The 22,514-nt window shown below is 37.0% G+C and overlaps 1 protein-coding gene across 1 annotated transcript in view; it reads right to left on the bottom strand.

Annotated features, from left to right (window-relative positions):
- Window positions 1–22,514, bottom strand: part of spns2 (SPNS lysolipid transporter 2, sphingosine-1-phosphate) — a 99,390-nt gene that overhangs the window by 33,911 nt on the left and 42,965 nt on the right. The window contains 2 exon segments of the mRNA XM_020930209.2: window positions 2,563–2,714; window positions 7,924–8,060. Of these exon segments, the coding sequence (XP_020785868.2) occupies window positions 2,563–2,714; window positions 7,924–8,060 (289 nt within the window).

The raw sequence follows: 22,514 nt of genomic DNA, 5'->3' as shown, positions 1-22,514 counted from the left end.
TTTTAACTTTTGTACACAGTTTTAAATCTTGTTCTGCTTAGTTATGATGCACATACAAATTGTACTGTCACTGATGTTCTCGCTGTATTTATATAGGGTGCATGATTCAGTCTTGACTTATCTTGTCTGTCACTTTCACATCTTTTGCCTACGCACCACACTTCCTGTTTGCTGTCTCATTACCGCTCATCCACTTGACATAGAGGCTCTACGACAGATCTGCTGATCAAAGCACCAGCAGCCTCGTGTTTTGTTTTCAATCTCAGGTTTAAAACAGTGCTCCCCGGACATGAAAAGACAGCACTTTGTTTAATGCAGTTATCATAGCTGGAGGTTGGAAGTTGACAGCGTAAAATTGAATAAAAATACTGTCGTAACAAGCCGCCAGGACATCTCAGGTACGACGGATGATCCCCCATGTTGTTAAACGTTTAGCTGCTGAATAATATGTATTTTGAATAGGCTAGATGCAACACAGGAACTTCAGAAGCATCTGTCTTTCTTATAGTTGTATTTGTCCTTCTAAAATTTCAAGTAAACCAGAGAAATCTAAAAAAAAAAAAAAAAAAAAAAAAACTAGAATGATACACCTAGAATTCTTTCAACAACTCAATATTTGTTTTTACTTTTCATGGAGGAGAAGTTACAGGTCAGATTTGTAGAGAGGCGAAGCTGTTCACAGTTGCAATGCATGTTTTTTGTATTTATTATTTTCTATTTTCCAACAGTAAAAACACCTGTAATTGAATACATGCTAGATTCAATACCTTTAATGCTATACTGGGGAACATTCCAAGTGAAGCAATAAGCAGGTGGCACCATCATCTCGAAATCGTTCGAGGCTACAAATATCTATTCTGACTTCTGAAACATCTGTCTTCCTTAGATTTTTATTTGTCCTTGCATATGTTAAACCCAGAATCTGAAATAAATCAATCTCTCTTCAAACTAAGGAGAAAAAAAAAAAAAGAATTCCTCCTACAACCCTGAATCTGCTTTATCCTTTTCCATCTGTAGATGCTTGAAATAGTTTTGATCTGCCTTGGGTAGAAAAATCAACAAGATTTGAGGCTATTAAAACCTGTTTTTGTAAGTTTTTGGCCCAGAGAAGGGAATTTTGAATGTGAATAGCTCTAGATTACTGGCACTAGATTTATGGTTGTTGAGGAAATTTCTCTTATCAGCTTTGTGCAAAACATGTTAATCTGGTTACACAACACACATTTGTAAAGAAAAGATGGAAATGGCTTCAGAAGTTGCCCCCTAAAAATAACAGGTTAGTGACCCAGACGCATATGACGAACACCTTATCGCCGTGGAAACTGCAGTTCAGCTATAACAATAAAGCAATCCAACGCCTCACTCGCCCCGTCGTGGCTTTGAAAATTATGGGAAAAAATCAGAGAGTGGAGTGAACCCTGTTTCCTCTTAGGTTTTCCTAATTTGTTGGAGACTTCCTTGGAATGATCATAACAGCCTGACCCAAACAAACAGGAGGCGGATACCCAGACTCCCTTTCTCCTTCTATTGTCATCTGTCGCCGGGGAGTTTACTGTGACCCAAACATTGAGCCTGGTTACGGCTACAGCGATTTAATAGGTGCACTGCTTAAACATTTCCATTTAGCATTTATTCATTATGAGTGTTTCTATTGCTCAGAAATACAATGATTCCTTCTGTGAATAGGGCGACTCTCCACAGATCTGAATTGTAATATATCCATAGTGCTAAAGGTTACTTGTCTCTCTTGTGATAGCTACTGTAGGTTGAATCTACACTATGGAACACTCTAGACAAAGCAATTACATTTCCATGGAGACCCTCCACTAGAAATTTTACAGAGCGCACCTTTAAAACTTTTTATTTATAGTTTACAGTGGACGAAGACTGCACCACATACTAAGGTAATGTATAATCTTGAGCTAAACATTGTGAGAACCACAATAAACTTAGAGTGGCTCTCACAAAGCTGTTTTATTTTTTATTACTTTGTTTTCTCCCTTTGGCCCCTTTCATGAACCGAATGAACTCAAGCGACTGGAGATTTGAGCTCAGTATTGTCACCATCTAAAGATCAGACTTAAAGGTGCACTATGTAACTTTTCTGGTGGAGGGCCTGGCACCTGCTTGTTTCCATAGAGATGTAAAATAGCTTTGCCTGGGATGTTAAACAGAAAGGCATTAAATCTATCTGGAGACAAGCAGGTGGCTCACATCTGTGGAGAAGTCAAACATACATACTAGACAGATAAATTTACTACACTATACTATATTTTCTATATTACTATATTTACTAATACTGTGGAACATTCCAGGCAAAGCAATAACATCTCCAGAGAGACAAGAAATGGCAGGCGCTCCACCATAAAAGTTACATAAAGCACCTTTAAGCCTGAACTTTAGATTGTGGCAATATTGAGCTCCAATTTCCAAACGCTTCAGTTCATTTGGTTCGTGAAATGGGCCAGAGGGAGAAAACAAAGACAGTGGTGTACTCTCCTTTAGAAAAGTTACATAGCTGACCTTTATCTTGTGTATTTGGAAGTGTATTTCAGTTCTTACCTCCCCAGTGGAATGGCCAAGTAGAAGACAGACAGCATCATGGTTCGACTGTTGTTGGTGAACAGGTCTCCGATGATGGTGGGAGAGATGGAGGAGTAACTGGACTCACCGATGCCCACCAACCCTCTGGACAGCACGAACAACCAGTAGTACTGAAAGACAAAAGAAGACTAGTTTTAAAAATGATGTAAACAATGTATAGTAGCATATACAGTAAATATACTCCCATTATTAGCAAAGTTATGACTATCATCACTACACCATGATCAGTTACTTCATAATGAATAATGAAAAAATAGTTGATAAAGACTGATTCCATTTTAGTGACTAGAAACTACAGTAACACTTAACCCTAACCCTTTAATTATCTAGTTACTATAATTTTGAATCATTTTTAATAAACTGTCATTAAAAAGTGGTACCAAATTATGTTGTCTGTCTAGAGGCAATTTGGTTATTTTTGTTTTTAGTATTGTTTCAGTCTTGTTACTCCGTTGAAAATGTACACTCCTATGATGAGGGGTTTCGCTACCAATGAGTGAACCAAGTAATGCAGCACTGACCTTGCTATTACATGCTAAGGGGCTAACAGTATACTTAGTGCAGTAAGTAATGGTATTAAAGGCCATAAAAGGGGGCAGGCGTGCAGTGGGGAGCACCTGTGTAGGCAGCTGGATTGTTAACTGTTTCTATGGTAACGTCTTACTACTTGCTGACTCCAGTCTGTTTGTGGAGCTGCACAGATCTCCCTCACACAACAAGACTGACGCAGACTGCAGTTAAAACGTGCAAGCACTACACCATGTAAGGTGATGGTGGGAGGTTGTTAAATATGTGAAATAGATCCAGTAATCAACATTTTCTATGCCAGGGGTTCTCAAACTTTTTGAGGCCAGGGAATGTCCCAAGGACCCCCTATTGTTCTCTACAATGGCATTGCAATACAATTCAGAAGTTCAAACCATATTTTTAACCAAATTTGGGTGAAAGATTTATTTCTCATAGTCTTTATTTTATTCGTGTAGTTGTTTCCATCAAAACATATGAGCAAATTTTCCTTAGCTACTCAAAAATGAATGAATGTAGGATTGAAACAAACACTTTATACACTATAATGCAACTCAATGTATTTCAGGGATTCAGAAAACTGATTTAATTTGAAAATAATACAATTTAATAATTTTAATGCATTCAGTTACAGAATAGTGAAAACACTTACATTTGTTCCACTGTGTATAGACCAGTTTTACAAAGTGAGCAGTGCTTCATAACAGCTCTTTGGCTTCTTGTTTTCAAACGCACGTGACTTGGTGAGATCATATTTTATCTCCACTGAATCACACACTTCATATTGTGTTTGTGATGATTCATGATTTTGCACTTAGTCTATTTTTCACTTTTATTGCCCCGTCGTTAGCGGTGTCTTGACGGTAGCCATTTTGACTATGCGGTGTTGAGAAACTAAAATAAATTGAAAGTGAAAAGAACAACAACACATAAACAACTGCTTAGTGCTGTGCCAGAAAGATGCCTCAAGTATGCAGTACTGAAAAAGCCAAATAAGAAAATGATTTTAGCTTTTATCTAATTTGGTGTTGTGTATTAAACAAAGGGGATAAGACTTTCTGAATCACTTTTCAAACCAAATGTACTTATGAAATAACAAGATAATACATAATAATCATTTTTGCTTTGGTCTTTATGTGTTGTAAAGTTGAACTATCCTGATCTAATGAGGCCAGGGCTGTGCAGTTGATTATATTTTATTTAAATTGAGATCCTTGAGATAATTTAAGATGGTTACTGATAGGTTTGAGTTTTGTTTTGTTTTTAATTCAGACGTCTACACCTAAACATAAGACTATTTTTGTGTTAAATGGTCCAGCTAAGATAGTCCTGACCAAACCTGGCACAAGATCTGTTGATACATTTTGCTAAACTTAACCTCTTATGCACATTTAAGAACATTTTCTTTTCTCTGAGGTGTTCAAAATAAATGATAAAAATGAAAATGAAAGACAATAAGTTGCAATACAGACTCTCACGTCCTCCTCTTTGGCCTCCACAGCCCCTGCAGGGTCTTGAAAGTGTAACCACAGCAGTCAGTATTAAGTGGATATTAACATTTCATTGGCTGTCATGTCTTCGATCTCTCATGGCGATGGCGCGTGGGTCGGTTACATAACGGTCATGTACACTATAGGCCCATTTGAATGACAAGCCTTACAGAACTAGTCTCTGGGATGGAGTTACAGCTGGGCCAGAGCAGTGAGGTTATCATGATGCCTGGACTCCCTGACATCATTTAAACTGGACCATTAATGTCTTGAGGTTGCGTTCATGTGATATTACTCAAGAGCTGGAAAACCGGTCAGAAATATATGGTAAAATATGCTGTTTAAATGTCAGATCTCTGTAATTACTGGGCTACAGAAAGTATATATATATATTTTTTCCAATAGTTTCCAAATGGTGACGCTAATATTAAACCTCAAAGAGAAGATTATTGTCATTTAAAAGATCTTTAAGTCCTTCAATTAATATGGAAACACCTGATTCAAGATCTATGGAGCGTTGATTTGGACATTTTTTTGCAAAACAGTGATTCTTTCTTAGGGTTACATAGACACCTGTCCTCCATCTGAACTGATAACATAAAATGGACGGTTCATATAGCAATTTAAAATAAAACTTTAGATCTTTTGAATGGTGAAAAGTCCTCAAAATGTCACCTATACTAGTATCTGATAGGAGCACATGCAAATATATCAAATTTGGGGATCATAGAGGAGATTTGACGTAAAGTATGCACCCTTTGGAGCTCTGACACAGACAGCTCTGGGCTAAGTGTCAGCAGTGTAAAGGATTACTCACTAGAGATGTAACATTGTGGGACATGGCACTTCTCGACAGGCAGGGGGCGCATATTCTTGACTTAAATGCCCGAGACTTTCCTTAAACCAAAAAAATCTCCATAAAGAAGGAGGATGTCAGATTAAAAGGCTAAAGTTGATCAGTGCCTCTGGTTTGATGGCAAAGCTTCCTCTCGTGGTGACATTTTGAGGGCATTTCACCATCCAAAATATATAATTGTCAATTGCTATGGTAACAACTGTTCTAATTTTCTGAACCCCATGGATAAACGATAACTGTAAAATTAATCAGTTCTGATAATGTGTTTGGGAGGCTGAAATGGCCACTAATTAGAGTTTGGATCCGTAACACTATAATGAAATCTATTCTGCTGTCCTATACTGTAATTCGTTTTTCAGCTGTTTCCAGTGTGATAAAAATTACAATAGAATATCCATTTACATTTTTTAATGAATCTAAAGCACCATCTGTCTCATCCAGAATCTGTCAGACTATTTTTGATTATGCAGAATCATAAAAAGCCAAACGATTCGCAGTTTGTCAAGTGAGAAATGTTTGTTCCATGTTTGTTAGTATTAAAGGTGTACTATGTAACTTTTCTGGTGGAGGGTCCGTCACGAGCGTGTTTCCATGAAGATGTTACTGCTTTGTAGCCAGGCTGGCGCCACCTAGTGCCTCCCCTCAATTTCACTTCTCTCCAGCAACTATGTCAGGAATCAGAACACACTAGACGGTTTGCAAGAACCCCAGAAGTTGTAGACCACGCACCGGCCAATCAGAGAAGAGCTGTGAAGCTATGACGTCAAACTCAAGCACCTGTCTGGGTATCTTTTGTGGTTCAGCACAACAGTAAACAAAGCAGTCGAGATGGATGTAGACAAAGCCATACATTCTGTATTGGCAACGATTCCCGAGATCAGGATTTAAAGCCGGAGCAAACAGAATGTTGGTGAATTTTATCAAGGGGAAAGACGTTATTGCCCTTCTTCCTACGGGATTTGGCACATTACATACGTCATGACCAAATAGCAGCGACTGGTTAAATAAAAAAGTATCCACCTACCGTCAAGCAAATCAATCCTAATGCTCAGGACAGGTCAGATGGTTTCCATGAAGTGAAACCGTTTGATGAATAAGGCTAGATATGTTCCACAGTATGTCATTAAACTTTTTATTTTTACCACACTGGCATAACAAGGTAAAGGTCAGATCTGTGGAAAGGCAACCCTGCATATTTTTCATGTATCTTTGAGCAATAATAACACCTGCAACTGAATAAATGTAAAATCAATGTGTTTAATGCCATACTGTGGAACATTCAAGGCAAAGCAATAGAATATTCATGAAAACAAACAGGACAGACCCTCGATCACTATCAGAAAAGTTACACAGTGCACCTTTAAACTAGATTATAATGGGTACGTGTGTTCTGATCTCTCACCAGGGTAGCACCCATCCCACTACATGGGGGGCGTTTGGAGATACCAGATCTAAATGCGCTTGTCAAGGGGCACTAAAACAACAGACTCTTATCTTCTAAAGCATTGTAATGGAGACAAGTCTGAAGCATGGCCCTTCATTAGGTGATTGGCTGTCTGCCAGAGAACCGGGGTAAAGAAAAGAGAAGCTGAGAGGCGGTCTGGCTGTGCGGGCATGTCATTCTATTTCACAAGCCTAATATGAAGCCTATCCACATCAGAAGAGTGCAATTAGCTCGTCATTGTAGTTCAAAGAGGCAGTGGCAGGCTAATAGAATAATATGATAGGCAGGGAGTGGGTCTGCATATCAGAGTGTGTGAGGGCGTCTTTATAACATTGTGGGGACTAAAATCTGTACACACATTTGCATTTCAGGACTCGCCTCTTTTATGTGACATAACTCCTTTATTATTAAGGTAACACTTTAGTTTAGGGACCACATATTAATAGCTGAAATGGTCATTTGTATTCTAAGTAGCTGTTACTTAGCTATTAGTTGGTATTAATCAAGCACTTATTAATGCTTATTAATATTTCAGTGGATACACAAAAACATCTATCGTAATCTCCACCACTTTAATGGAAAGAAAACTGTTAATGGGTTAGTACTCGCAAAATAATGCATTGAAAGTACTTTATAAATACTAACAAAGATGTAATTAAGCACTTATTATGCATTCTATTATTATTAATTAGTTATTAATATGTGCCCACACTAAGTATGTAAACACCTGAACAAATGCAAGATAATGCCATACTGCAGGACATTCTTTGCAAAGCACCATCATCTTCCTGACACAAGCAAGTTGTGTACCCTCTTCTCCAGATCTTTAAGGTTAGAATTTAAGTTAAGGTTATAGGCAATTAGCAAGTACAGTTAAAGATAGGATTGGTCTCCAGAAAGTAAATGTAAACCCAACATATGTGTGTGTGTGTGTGCATGTGTGTGTGTGTGTGTGTGTCTGTGTGTGTGCATGTGTGTGTGCATGTGTGTGCTGAGTGCCTCACCTCTTTGCTGATGAACGAGCTCAGCAGAGTAACAATGGACCAGAAGAAAATGCCGCAGCTCAGGATGACCTTTCTGTTGAAGCGGTCGCCAAGGTAACCGAAGATGGGAGCCGCCACCATGAAACTGCAGATGAAGACTGTAAAAGGCAAAAAAAGAAAAAGCGTTAAAAGAAAAAGTAATAAGATACATAATGTGTAATGTAAATGAGTTTAAATGGGACATATTTTGTAAAATCAACTTGAATGAACTTTTAACAGCTAAACTCAGTCACAGTTATTTTTGATTGAAACACTGCATGACTGTGTAGCCTAATGCTGCACTGTTCTGCATATGAAACTAATGCTCAGAAAATTCCTGTTTTCACCTACCCTATGTCCCCCTTCCTACTTTCAGTTATTTAAAAAAAAGTCCAAGGTCACACATGTAAGGTTAAAAACTGCTGCTACAGTGAAATAGCCAGTCTGGCTCCACCTAGTGCGTCCGTTCAATTTCATTTCTCTCCAGCGACTAGGTCAGGAATCAGAATACACTAGACAATTCGCAAGAATTTGTGGACTGCACACCAACCAATCAGCGAAGAGCTGTGAAGCCATGGCTGGGTCTCTTTTGTGGTACAACACAACAGTAAACAAAGTGGTCGAGATGGATGTAGACAAAACCATATATTCTGGCAACTGTTGGCAACGATTCCCGAGGCTGAGGATTTAAAGCCGGAACAAAGAGAATGTTTGGTGAATTTTATCAAGGGGAAAGACGTTATTGCCCTTCTTCCTACAGGGTTTGGCCCATTACATACGTCACAACCAAATAGCTGCAACTGTTTAAATAAAAAACTGCCTACTGAAGTGAAACTGGCTGATGAATCAGGCTAATAATGAAATGCTTCTATGAATAAATGATATTTCTCAGTTCTGCAATTTTGAACAGGAAGTCATTGGATCTGTTTCTATTATTGAGCAGCTTTAGATCAATAGTGCAGTTTACATTACAATTGAACAAAATATGAAATAATGCTCTTTGTATTAATAAACACCCCTCAAGAAACGTAATATATCTACTTAAAGGATGCTGACATTACAATCCTTCAGTCTGAAATCCCCTTAAGGCCTCAGCATCAGCCAGGAGTCCAGCTTAACAAGCCAAGACTCTGGATCAACTGTGATACTAGCGAAGGACGGCCAAAGGACTTCTCAGCAAGTAATCAGAACCCCACTAAAACTTCATCTGCACCCAAAACCCGCTACAGAATACCTAATATTGTGCAAGGTGATGGCAATGAGAATAGCCTCAAAGTTTCAAAAGATTCAATTATCAAAGCACTGCCGAGCGGAGCAAAGAATCTGAGATATAAAAGACTACAAGAGAAAGGACTTTTACAGAGAGGCAGCTAATATTAGAAATCAATAATAGCTCAGTACTGTAGGATTCAGCTAAACTAGCCCACTTTGACGCATTTTATAACTCTGTCTTGAGGTGTGATAATGTTAAAGGTGCACAGTGTAACTTTTCTGGTGGAGAGTGCTTGTCTCCATGGAGATGTTACTGCTTTGGCTGGAATGTTTCACAGTACGACATTAAACTTATTTATCTCCATGGATGTCTGTGTAATCCCTCAGTCGTCCAGGTAGGATCAGTAACAAATGAAAAAAATTATTCTGCCAACCGGACATTTGATTTATTTTTTTTATTTTTTATTTTGCTATCTCCATGGAGACAAGTAAGTGACGCAACCAGGACAGTAACAAGTCAGATCGGTGGAGAGGCAGTAAAAATGTAAGTTTTTCAAAAAAAATTTATTTATTTTTTTGCTATGAAAATATCTGCAACTGAATGAAAACAAGATAAATGAGTTTAATGCCATACTGTGAGACTTTCCTGGCAAACCAATAACACCTTCATGCACCCAAGTGACCAGAAAGGTTACATAGAGCAGCTTTAACTAAAAATACTTAATTCCATAGAGGAAAAAGCACCATCGCTGTCACTTGACTCTAAATAATTCCCCATGTCAAACTTTTACCTCTGGCCTCATGTCACAGTGAAAGCCCCATAAGTGCCTCTCAAACATGTCCCCTAATTACCCCTGCTGCCTTCAGACCGGACAACAAGGCCAGTTTTTGACGGCTTTGAGTCAATATTTATGAGGCCCGGCTAACTTACGCCATCCGCCCTGAGTTTTTCATGCAAAGCGTTTCGCCATTGCAGAGGAGAAAGGCCAGTGGATGTTACTGTTGACAGCAGCGAGGGGAGTTGGGGAGTGTTTTGACACATCATCAGCATAAACACACAGATACAGAGGAGAGATGAGAGGGGATAGAGAGAGAGAGAGGGGACTGTTATATAAGACTATAAGGCTGCTGCATCGTGGTGCTACAGCTGTGCAAAAGGATAATCTCATCCCAGCGTAAATGCAGTTTCAGAGGGTGATATAATAGTATGATACATGTAATCCAGAGGGCCTGAGTGAGCTGTGCACAAAAACAAGCCCAATACAAAATAACAGTCTAAAATTGTGTTGTTTCTGGGTTTAACTTGTGCCAAATGTACTGTTTCATTCAGAATCTGGCAAACTTATTTCATCTACTATTCTATCTTTGCACTGTTTTCTGCTTATGATCACTTGTTCAAAGCTGAGAGATTCATTTACTATATTTCTATATTTTTTACTTGTACCTGTATATTTATATAATTATTATTAGGAAATTGAACGGCAAATTGACTTCTGGAACCTCATGGTAAGTGTAGACTGCTGAGTTTCATAAAAAAAATAAGGCACTAACAGTCTAACTTGGGTTAAATAAAGTTTGTGTTTATGAAACTTGTAATGAATTTTAATTTATTTTGATAATATCACTCACTGTTTACTAACAAAGTAGTTAATTTGGACTGGCAATCTAAAATCAAGACTCTGGTGAGCTGTTTTTATAAATGGTAGATAAGCAAAATTACAGCAACTTCCATATTAGTCAGTTAATTTAAGACGGCCTGTGTAAAATAAACAGTTAAAAGGACAGTTATTGGATAAACTGGACACATTTTGCAAACCATTTCCTTTCCCAATCTATATTCAACAGTACATGTGGTGAGCTCTCCAGTCCCAGTTATTTCAATTCTGTTATCCATAATTTCACACAAATTGGCTTAATTTTACAAAATAGCTCCTGACTGTTGCATATGCAGTTACCTCAGAACACCACATGGCCTCTCATTACTGTTACTTTAAACCCCATTTACAGGGTCACACACATGGTCCAATCTTATTTGTAGGCTTTGAAGTAATTAGATGATAAGGTGCACCACGGTAAGAGTCATTATCACATTTGGTTTTGTCAACATTTGAGAACAAAAAGGTAAATTGAAGCTATAAATGTCACTGTTTCATAACATCGGGGGAGTAGAGTAACATGACTTTTAATCATGCAATTTATGTCATACAGTGTAGAGCATTTCAAATAGATTAGATAATGACATTTGGCGCTGTGTTGAGAGGGCAATTTTTCTTCAAGATAAATAAAACTATTTTGGAGTAACAATGATGTATTTAAAGGTGGACTATGTAACTTTACTGGTGGATTGCAGGTATTTTAAATTAAAGATGTGCAGTATTTATTTGTCAACATGAAGACAGCTCTATCTGGTACTATACTATACTATTCAAAGTACTGCAAACACACACAGCATGGAGGAGCCCAGATGTCGACTTGTGTCACATTTAATCTTTACAGAGGCTCAGCGACTCCCAGGAAACTCCCTGTCATTTTAAAGAGCCTTCGTAAAACCCACTGTTTTCCACTCTGTCTCCACCGCCTCGTACAACAATCTGTCACACTTGGGTTGACGCTAACTTCCACCTCCCCAAAGAGAAAACTATGGCATTTTATGAAGGTGTCATACCAAAACTGTCAAGATGTATTCCTTTGAGAGACAAACAATGACCTTAAAATTCTATTATCATTATTGTTATTATATTTCACTGTTTACACACAAGATAAAAGCAGGCAACCATTAATATGGACTGGCAAACTAAAATCAAGACTCCAGTAAATGTTAGATAAGGAAAATTACAGCAACTTGCATATATTAATCAGTCCATTTATGGCCACTGTGTGAAATAGTTAAAAGGACACTTTTTGGATAAACTGGACACATTTTCGAAGCAACTCCCTTTTCCAGTCTACAGTATATTCAACGGTACATATGATGAATGCTCCAAAGGTGCATTGTGTCATACTAAAACTGTCAAGAAGTGACACACAATGACCTTATAATTCAGTTTAATTTTAGGACAATAGAAAGAACAAAACAATACTTACATACACGGACACACCTAAAGCTCAACAATAACACATGACATAATTAAAACCGCAAATATTCAAATTAACACTGGAAGGTTCATTTGACTTTATATGGACATCCTCGTACAGGAGATATTGCGTCAATAGTTTTAAAGTCATTGTTCTTACTGATGAAGTGTAAACAGCCTGAATATGACACATATATGAATATATGCGGTGTGTCCACTGGCCACATTCCTGAGCTGGCCACTATTGTTTGATTGTTTATGCAGCCTGCTAGAGTTTGTGTTATCCTGTGGTGCCATTACCGATAAGCACTGGCTAAAGACCAAACAATACAATGGACAATAAATGAAAGCAAGCAAATCACCAGAAGAAAAAACAAGAAAAAACAAGTTGTAAGTGTTAAGGTTTACAGGAAGTACAGTAAGACATAAATTTACATGCATACTTAAAATAAGATTCTTTCTAATCATGGTCTTACTCACATCCCAATTTGCAGTTTGTATGTCATTTAAATAAATTTAAAGCTCCAGAAATCAGATAATAGGTTTTGATCAGATTATAGTGTGCATGTAAACTTAAAATTATGTAAGGAACATTATGGCTGTAGGATATTTATAGCAGGGCTACATCCTCATATTCATCTATTTAAATTTTTTATTAGATTTTATCTAATCTAAAACAAATAAAAATGTCTTTAAAATGAATTACCAAAACATAAACAATACATGGATGGTGGATGGACAAACAATACAGACTTTTAATACTTGCCATTTAACAGAAAACTTTCCTTATAATTGTATGTACAGTGAGTATGCTGGTGTGTTCCATTTGCTTTTGAGTGATTGTTGCTGTTCTTTTTCCTGTCCTGTAGACTGTCTGACATCAACCTGGAGATGGACTGAAGATGGAAATGAGCCATGTTTGCTATAATACATATATATTTACATTTTAAAAGTTCACTAATATGAGATGTCCCTTTACAAATAAGTGAAATAACATTTATTTATTCCTCTGAAGTCTGAGCTCAAAACTACTGGTATATGTTTTCACTGACAAAGACTTGGCTGTAGAACGCATTTGTTATATGCCTTTATATTTTATTGTACCGTGTTGTACTTATTGTATTGTTCTGTCAATGTCTGTATGCTTGTTGTATGTTGCAAATAAAAACAATGACCTAAACTAACCAAAATTTGATTCTCAAAACTCTCAAATTTGATTAACTGCACAGATTTTATTTAAAGTAGCTGCATTCTTAACTCTTACACAAACAATAAAGTAATATGAGTATTTTCTAACCCCTAGAGTCAAATACTAACCACATAGTTCTACTTTTACAGCCTAAACTTTACAACATACCACCAAGTCGGCCATGTTGACATCATGTACACAGGACCTGTTTACATTCTACACTGGCATCTCACTCGGCCATTGCTGTACGCAGCCAGTGTACATAGGGTGTTTTCAATGGCTAATTATAGTTGAACAGGTATCTCACTGGTATGTCCGTAACATTGTTGGAAAAATAAACGTGCAATTAGTGTAACCATAGGACCTCTTATAGACCATCGGAAGGGAAATGACCCAAGTGGAGACTATGCAGAAACTCAAACAAGCTTTTCAGTATCAGCTCCTCCTGACATCCTGCTTTTATCATTAGTCTTATGTAACATATTTCTCCTTTAACTATACAACAACAGACGCTTCCTTTACACACTTTGTTTACATCATTAGGAGCTGTTATTCCCATCTGTAAGTTAATGTAAATTATAGCAGCCATATTTGTAGTACAGTTACCACACAGGTGCACAAACAATGCCAAGAGGAGGCCATTCACAGTAACCTTGTTTGAAGTATTTGTGGTTATTTATTAATCTCACCCAGTATGACTTCAAGAGCAAGCAAGGGTAAATATACAATGAACAAAAGTTTTTAACATATATGTACTGAAGATATGCTTGTTGTAAATCCGTTAAGAGATCAAGAGAGCCTTTGAAGTGGTCTTTTTGGACTTTTATGATTAATTTGCAATGGGTAAATTTACATAGTAGTAATTTAAATAACTAGTATAATCAGATAACACAATAATTTGATCAGATATTTGGTCTGTGTTTACTAAAGAGATCTGAAAAATACCTCAATTAATCAATGTCATTTTAGAGAAACTGCACAGTCAGTTTTAAAATATCTCTTTTGATCTTTAACATGTTTTCTTTCATGTTTGCCTTTGCCCTATTAGTTTGCATAATTTTCCTAATCGAAACCCAATCAGAGAGAAATCAGACTACTCACATCAGATAAAACTATTTACATTTCAATAATCTTGTAACTCCAGAAATCAGAAAATGATCAGATTTTTAGTGTGTATGTAAACATAGCTAGTAATAAAGCACAAGTTTACAAGTTTTAGCTGTTATGGTAAAAGTCACTTCTTCTTTCTCTTCCTTTGTTGTAGGTATTTAGAGAGGCTTGTATATTTTCAACACAATGAGTCTAATTTGAGCTAACAGTCCTCCGCAGACACGAGAGCTACCCTTGTTGTCTACCCATTGAAATTCTGAGCATATTTCTCTCCCTTAGTAAGCAAATTACATCAGTTGCCAGTTTCAGGGCATTCCTCGGTGAAACAACAGCACTGACAGCAGCTCTAAAGGTGCCTGATGTTTTCTCAAGTTTGAATGAAGTTTGTCGTCACAGCGATGCGAGACGGTGGTGACTCATGTTGAATGTGTGTCTGAGGAACTTTGAACGAACTCACAAGTGTTTAGAAATACATTTTTCCCATTGTACAGTTTAGCTTTGAAAAGGAAGTGGATTATATTTACCGCAGCTCAAAATGAAAATGTCTACACAAATGTATTTTGCTTTCCAAATCAGGTTATAGAAAACATCAGCTGTCTGACTCAACAGCAGGATTTATATCTATCCAAACTAGTGTTGGCACAATACTTCAAACTTCAATTCAATAGGGAACACTCATGATTCTCAATACTGATTTTGATACCACAATGATAATAAAATGCTTTTTTACAACATAAACTGTAATTTTCAACACAAACTAACCCTACTTGGTGTTATATTATCATGTAATCTTACACTAATTCTCATATAGATTATGATATCATTCTAAAACCACTCAGGAAAGAATCAACTTTCCCATCTGTGCGACCATTTTCAGTAGCAATACTTCAGAAGAGTATTGTATGTATGTATTTATTTTGGGCAAGTAAAACTGTACATTCTTATACATATAACATTAGTGAAATCATAACAGAAATGAAACCACAACAAAAAAATTGCCCAAAAAGGAGTGGGAAGAAGAAAACTTATTTAATGCCACCCCCAATCTTCTAATCTTAGTATTGATAGCCTTTGCTCATTCTGTGTATGTCTGTGTATTTAACCTTTTCAATTGGCATTCAAAAATAAATACAGTCATACACATAGTACTAGAAATAAAAACAAAAGTGTGAGAAAACTGCAGCTGAGAAAGCCACACCTGTACAGTGAATGCTCTTCATAATCTACAAATGCTGTTTCATGTGGCTTGCTGTGTGAGAATCTTTTATTCATGGCAGTTGACGACTAAAACCCCAAAATGACATCAGGCCCTTGTTATCTGAGGTGGAAAGAAAGACATGCGCTTAAACTGAATACAAATCTGCACCTGAGGGCCTGTAGTCCATCCCCCCACACAGTACACAATAAAGGGGGGGCTCCACACCGGACATCCAGCTTCTGTTTGATTGGCTCACGTTATAACAATACCACTTGAGATGACTCACTGGTCTGTGATTCAATACAGTGAATAGACCGTCCAGGAAAGCAGATGCAGCATGGTTGATATCCATATTTCCCTATGGATACACCAAGAACCCACCTGCGCACTGGAAACACTCAGTATTTCACATTTTGATTGTTTAGTTTTGTATTGATAGTTTGCAGTGGTATTATGCTGTGGGGGGTTCTACATGTATCTCTATTGGTGTTAAAATAAACATCAGATTAAGTCTAAAGTACGTTAAAACTGCAGCCTGAAGTGATCCAAATCAGATTTTTGCGCCCCTATGTGACCTGTATCTGATCTTTTAGTGACAGTCTGAACGACACAGGTACAATTTTTTTGAAAGGCGACCCAGGCCACTTGGATATGTGCTCCTAAAACCAATACATATCTGATCTTTTGACATGTGACTTCAGTTTGAATGGCCAGGTCGCATTCATCTGGGGGATTTTTGGGGGATCACTGTATTCAGGTGAAATTGGAGGGGTCTTATCAGAACTGGGCGGTTTCTGAAATCATTGGACTGTATCATGGTATCCTCCAATGCTGGACACTTTTTGGGGAATTTAAAGTTCAAACTGGAGATTGCATACAAGTCGCATTTAATTGGAAATGTGAATGACCTCGCAAAAAAATTGGATTTCACAAAAAAATCAAAATTAAGCATTAAGCCCGACCGTCTGAACGTAGCCTAATTTAAGTCTAATTTGAGTAACAGAGCTTTAGACAGAGCAGTGCTTACGTTTAGCTTCACAACCTCAAGGATTGTTGATGATATCAGCTGCAAAATATCAGTTGTGCAAAAGTCCATATTTACTCTGACACTCTCCCTATAATCCACACACACAGTCAAACTATTACACCATCTTGAGGGGATTAAAATCGGATAAGCTGCTGCCTCCAAATAAGACTACTGACAGGAACTGGATTTACCGATGATGTGATAATGATATTTCAGTGTTATTCCATACTTGCTCCTAAAGGTAAAGTGTTGGGATACTTGAAATTACATGAAGTGAATTATACTTTAGATACTCTATATGACAAATTACTGTAGATACGTTTATGCAGGTCTAAAATTTTGAACCTATTACTTGCACATATACACTGATACAATTATGCCTTACTTGACACCAGTCTCTTGTTATTTTTGCTACTTCTTTTAAATATATTATTACCATTTATATTTTTGCTCTTTGTTATTATAATATATTATGATATGTGAGCTACTGTGTCCAAATAATTCCCTTCAGGATCAATAATCAGGATCTAACCATGATCTATCTGACCCCAAATGTATACTTTTGCAACAGGTATTCGAAACAAAAGCAAATTATGCAACCAAGTATTCTATAATTTACATTTTGGTTGGAATTCACAACAAACATCATTGGTACATGATGAAAATAGTAAAACTTTCTACTCATGGGTGTCAGCGTCTTGTTTCTCTGTGACTTTTTGGTTTGTTTTGAATTATTAATTGCGATGGGAACTAGATTGCTAGATTTTCATCACTCTGAAACTTACAGATAACTATCCCAACTTTCTGTTGTAACAATGTTAGATAAGCACAACCAAAAATAACAACTGATTTCAAATTATTTCACATCAGTGTCACTGGATGTTGCTACATGTTGCACTATACTGGACATCTGTATTCTGTTTCTAACCATGGGTTTCAGAGTGATGAAATCCTAGCACAGTTGTCATAGCGATTAACAATTTAAACCGCAACATTTTATCTTATTAATGGGCAAAAGTCTCCAAAATGTCACAAATAAACTGAAAGCTGAAACCCCTTTTGAACTAGGGGTGTCGAAAGTATCAAAAATCAGATACTAATTGTTATTAAAACTAGTACTGAAACTAGATACTAATTTGAGCAAAAAAATCACAAAAATGACAGTCAAAGGACAAAAATTAACCTTCCTGAGTAGCTTTAGAATGCTCTTGAGCTGTATCAGAACAAGTATAAGAGCACATAAACTAGTAAAGATCACTATGGTATGAATCAGGGTTTACACAGACATGAAACCAGATGGTAAAATAAATTTTTTTAAAAGTACTATGATTCGATGTTAAAAATCACATTATATTGTCTAAATAAAGAGTTTTATTCCTTAATATCGAAATCAACTTGTTAGTAATGTTAGTATCATGACAACACTATTTTGAACACACATCTCACTTCTCTGCTATTTTGTGTATTCCTGCAGTGGCTCTTGTTGTCAGTCCCTTCATGAAACCTGACAGAGTGGACAGACAGCCTAACCCAATTTTGCTGTAGACAGAATTAGAGAAATGGGAGAAGAGTCTGCTGGTCCGTGCATGTCTACACTCGTGTCATTTGGTGCCATTTACAGCGTCTCAAAGTGTCACTTGGACCTGCTCACCTCCGGATGTCAGCCTGTGTTCCTGGTTGTCAGCGCTTATTAAATATTCTGCCTACACAAATTCAACACTTCCCTCTTGATATGTGTTGTGTATCCACCTTCCTCACCTGCGTCTATTGGCCTTTCTGTCATGACAAAGCTATCCCTGTGAAGTGTAGGTCATTAAACTGAACTGGCTATCAAGGGCAAACTTTGCATGTCAATAAACAAGCCCTAAATGTAACAGCATCATGGTCACATACAAATTAATAGACTAATATTTAACACACCTTTTATTTTTCAGCAATTTTGATTATTACTTAGGCTAGAACTAAATGTATTCTGGGTTCTGATTTTCCAGCATTCAATATTTTTCTGAGATTGTCTTCCATTAGATACTCACATTTTCAGACAGTGGCAACCATTTATTGACCTATTTGAAGTAGTCTAAACCAACCACCCACCCACCCTTTTTATTATTATTGCTATTATTTTTATTTGATTATTCTTTTTTTATTTGTTATGAATAACAGTAGTACAATAATACTAGTAGTATACTTATTATCATTCTATTATTACTATATTCAATGATGCTACTAATATTTCTTGAGTGATTTGTTTTTGTTAGTTAACTTTATAAGTTGTTTTCTCTGCATAAAAGTGAAAAAAAAAAAGTGTGTATACATGTGTTGTTTGAATGACATATCTATATCTGTTTTCACAAGAATAAAAACAACTATCTCATGTAAACATCACTGTGAACTTTTCTGTTGAAGGGTACACCACCTGACCTTCTCCACAGAGATTTTATTGCTTTGCCTTTGCTCCAAACGTATCTATCTCCATGGAGACAAGCGGGGAGCACCACCGGGTCAAGTTACAGGTCATATCTGTGGAGAGGCGACCCTGCTTACAGTAAGATGCATGTTTTTATTTTTTGTTAAATGAATACATGCAAGATAAGTTTAATGCTATGCTATAGAACATTCAAAGTTGTAAAATCTTCATGGAGAATAGCAGGTGATATCTCCCCAACTACGAAAGTTACATAGTGCAGCTTTAATGAAGGCTTAGGGTTTGAAACAGGACAATGTTTTGAGGATATATTTGAATATGCTAATATAGATGTCTACAGAATAACATCTCATTATTCAAATTTCCCAAAGTGAAAATGTCAGTGGCACAGCTCTGTAATTTGAGCATGTAACTGGAGTCCACATACCGCTGTCAAGGAACTCATCAGACTACACTTGGCACTTCAAGCATCTGTTAAACCTTCTCAGGAAAGAAAACTGACGCTGTACCGTACATTACAAAGATGTCTTCCTTTTACACAAGACCCATGGGAAAATAAAAGTGTATCAGCTGGTTTGTCAATCCACAGCTCCTCCCACTAAATCTGGCAAAACCACATTTTGTATACTTCATCTTAAAACGCCTATTATGTAATTACGACAGCACATAGAGGCTTAAGCAGGCCAAGCAGTGTTTTGGTTATGAGGAAATAACTAGGTGTTTTGAATGAGCTCACCACGTACCTTTATTACTGAGGCTGAAAAGTATTTGGCTAATGTTGTGTTTGCAGGTACAAGAATTTTTATGAGGTTTCAGGAAGGAAGTGACCAAGTGACAATATAAAACTGAGCCTTTTATGGTTATTTACATTACAGTAAATAGTTCAAGATAATAATGTTAAGTAAAGTTGTTAAAAATAGGTTCTTTTAAAGTGCTGCACGCTACTGGAAAATATTACAATATGTGACATGGTTGCTGAGAACAGTAATACTGTGTATTGTTGCTTTTTTTATACTTTTTAACACAGTATTTTGACTTAAGACTCATTTTTACACCAAAAATGTACATGCCTTAATTTATTTCATTAACTGTCAAGATAAAAAAAACAAACTAATCAATTATAATTTAGGATTTAACATGGAAATTTATTGTCTGTTTTTCCCCATTCTTGAGACATCCACATCTCTATTTATTTGAATTATAGTGGATTGAAAACTTACTCTTATTTGTTAGAAAGCCTACTAGATAACCAGAACTGAAAGTAGTTTTATTTTTTTGCTAGTATATTTACATTTTTGTTTACATTTATATGATGATTATTATTATTATATATTTCTCTCATTTAATGTCATATTGAGAAAAAAATCAAATTTCTTTGAGGTCTTGACCATTAGTACACTGAATGCAATTGGTTGGGGGCCCCGCCAGGTTTGGGGGCCCTAGGCAGCCGCCTACTTTTGCCTAATGGTAGCGCCGCTTCTGCCTTTTAAATGCGTTTCTCCACGGATATGTTACTCTGCTGACTGGAATGTTTCACAGTATGGTATTAAACCTTTCCGTCTTCATGGAAACCAAATCAGACCAAGTTACAGGTCAGATCTGTGGAGAGGCGACCCCACTCACAGCCAGAATGCCACCTGTAATTGACATTAAACAACTCTATCTTACATTTAGTTACACTGTGGAACATTCAAAGAAGAACAATGACATATCCATAGAAACAAGCTTTAAACTTTACTTTAAAAAGATTAGATTTCTGTCAGAGGAGGAGAACCTTGGCGTTACCGTAAAACATTCCTAAATGGCATAACAATGAATTCCAAAGTAGAAAATAAATGTTTCTAATGAAGTCAGGAGCTATTGTTTTACAGGAAGATGTATGATTCCTGCTGATGTAGAGCGGGAGACAGGAGTGGCAGTGGCTTCTCTTCCTCTCATGATTAATAGGACTGCCAGAGGTGGGTGTGACACATAACTCTGGCCTGAATAGGACTCAGGAGTTTACCTTTGTGACGAAAAAGCTCTGCCACACGTACTCTTCAGCATTCCTCACATATTTGATAGGAGTCATTCTTACTTTTGGTTTCTGCAATGATGATTAAGTAAAGGTGCACTATGAAATGCCGTGAGAACTTTGTACTGTACTGTAGTTTCTTTTGTTTTTGATGGTATATTTTTACGTGTTTAAAGGTGCACTATGTAGCTTTTTGGTTGGGGGAATGTCACCTGCTTGTTTCTATGGATATGTCAATACTCTGCCTGGAATATTCCATAGTACGACATTAAACAGCTCTACCTTTGATTTATTCAATTACAGGTGGTTTTATAGCTCAAAAATACCTAGTTTCAGACCTGACCTTTAACTTCTGGTTGAGTTTCAATGAATAGAAATAATGCTATACTGTAAAACATTCCACACAAAGCAATAACATCTCCTCTGAGAAAAGCATTTAACGTACCCTTAACCAGAAAAGTTACACAATGCACCTTATATTATAATGAATTATACTTTTTTGTTGTTGTTGTTATGTTATGCTACCTGCTTGTCTTCATGGAGATGTTATTGCTAGACTGGATTGTTCCATGTATAATAATGAGACCTTAAACTTATCTATGCATCAGTTAACCCCAACCCTAATCACACATTGCTATAGATTAAAAGAACATTAAAAAGCATACATTTTAAGTGTTGGTTATTTGCTTCTCCACAAAGAACTGTGACTTTCCGTGCTTGACTCCATACTTATTACTTACCACTTTAATTACATATAATTAATTACATAATGCAAAAGATGCGCAACGCAGTATCTCACACAAGCATGTGATGAACCTTCGTGAAAAGTCACACAATGCACCGTTAATTTAGGGCCAGTTAAAGAACACTTAAACCGGTGACACAAGCAGTGCCTCCACCCTGTGCTGGAAGATTGCTCATCTCGACACAAACCAATGAGTATAGATTTTCTCCTTAAAGCCGTTTCTCTCAGATGCCATGTCTCCAACTCCAGTGCAAAGTAGTGGGGAGAGCCTATTTCCTGCTCTAAGTACAGGAGCAGCCCTTTAATGAGAAGCCCCCATTTACTGTGACAGGGACCCTCCTCTGCCTCTTGAGTAGACGTCTGTATCCTTGTTATTAGCGCTAATGGGGTTGAAAAAACAGGGGCTTTTAATGATCAATGGCCTCTCGCTTTGACCTTGTAGGTAGAGCTTGAATGGAGCACTTGCAGTCGACAAAGAGGGGCGTGGCATGTTTGCGGTCTCCTGATTGATTCGTTTCAGCCTCCCGTGGCAACCGTGAGAGAGTATTGATTGCTATTCACAGAACCAGGGGGTAAAAA

This window comes from Boleophthalmus pectinirostris, unplaced genomic scaffold (genome assembly GCF_026225935.1).
Source record: "Boleophthalmus pectinirostris isolate CB_2022bp ecotype Guang Dong unplaced genomic scaffold, ASM2622593v1 HiC_scaffold_12, whole genome shotgun sequence".
NCBI lineage: Eukaryota > Metazoa > Chordata > Actinopteri > Gobiiformes > Gobiidae > Boleophthalmus > Boleophthalmus pectinirostris.
This window is presented reverse-complemented; position numbering and strand designations above follow the sequence as displayed.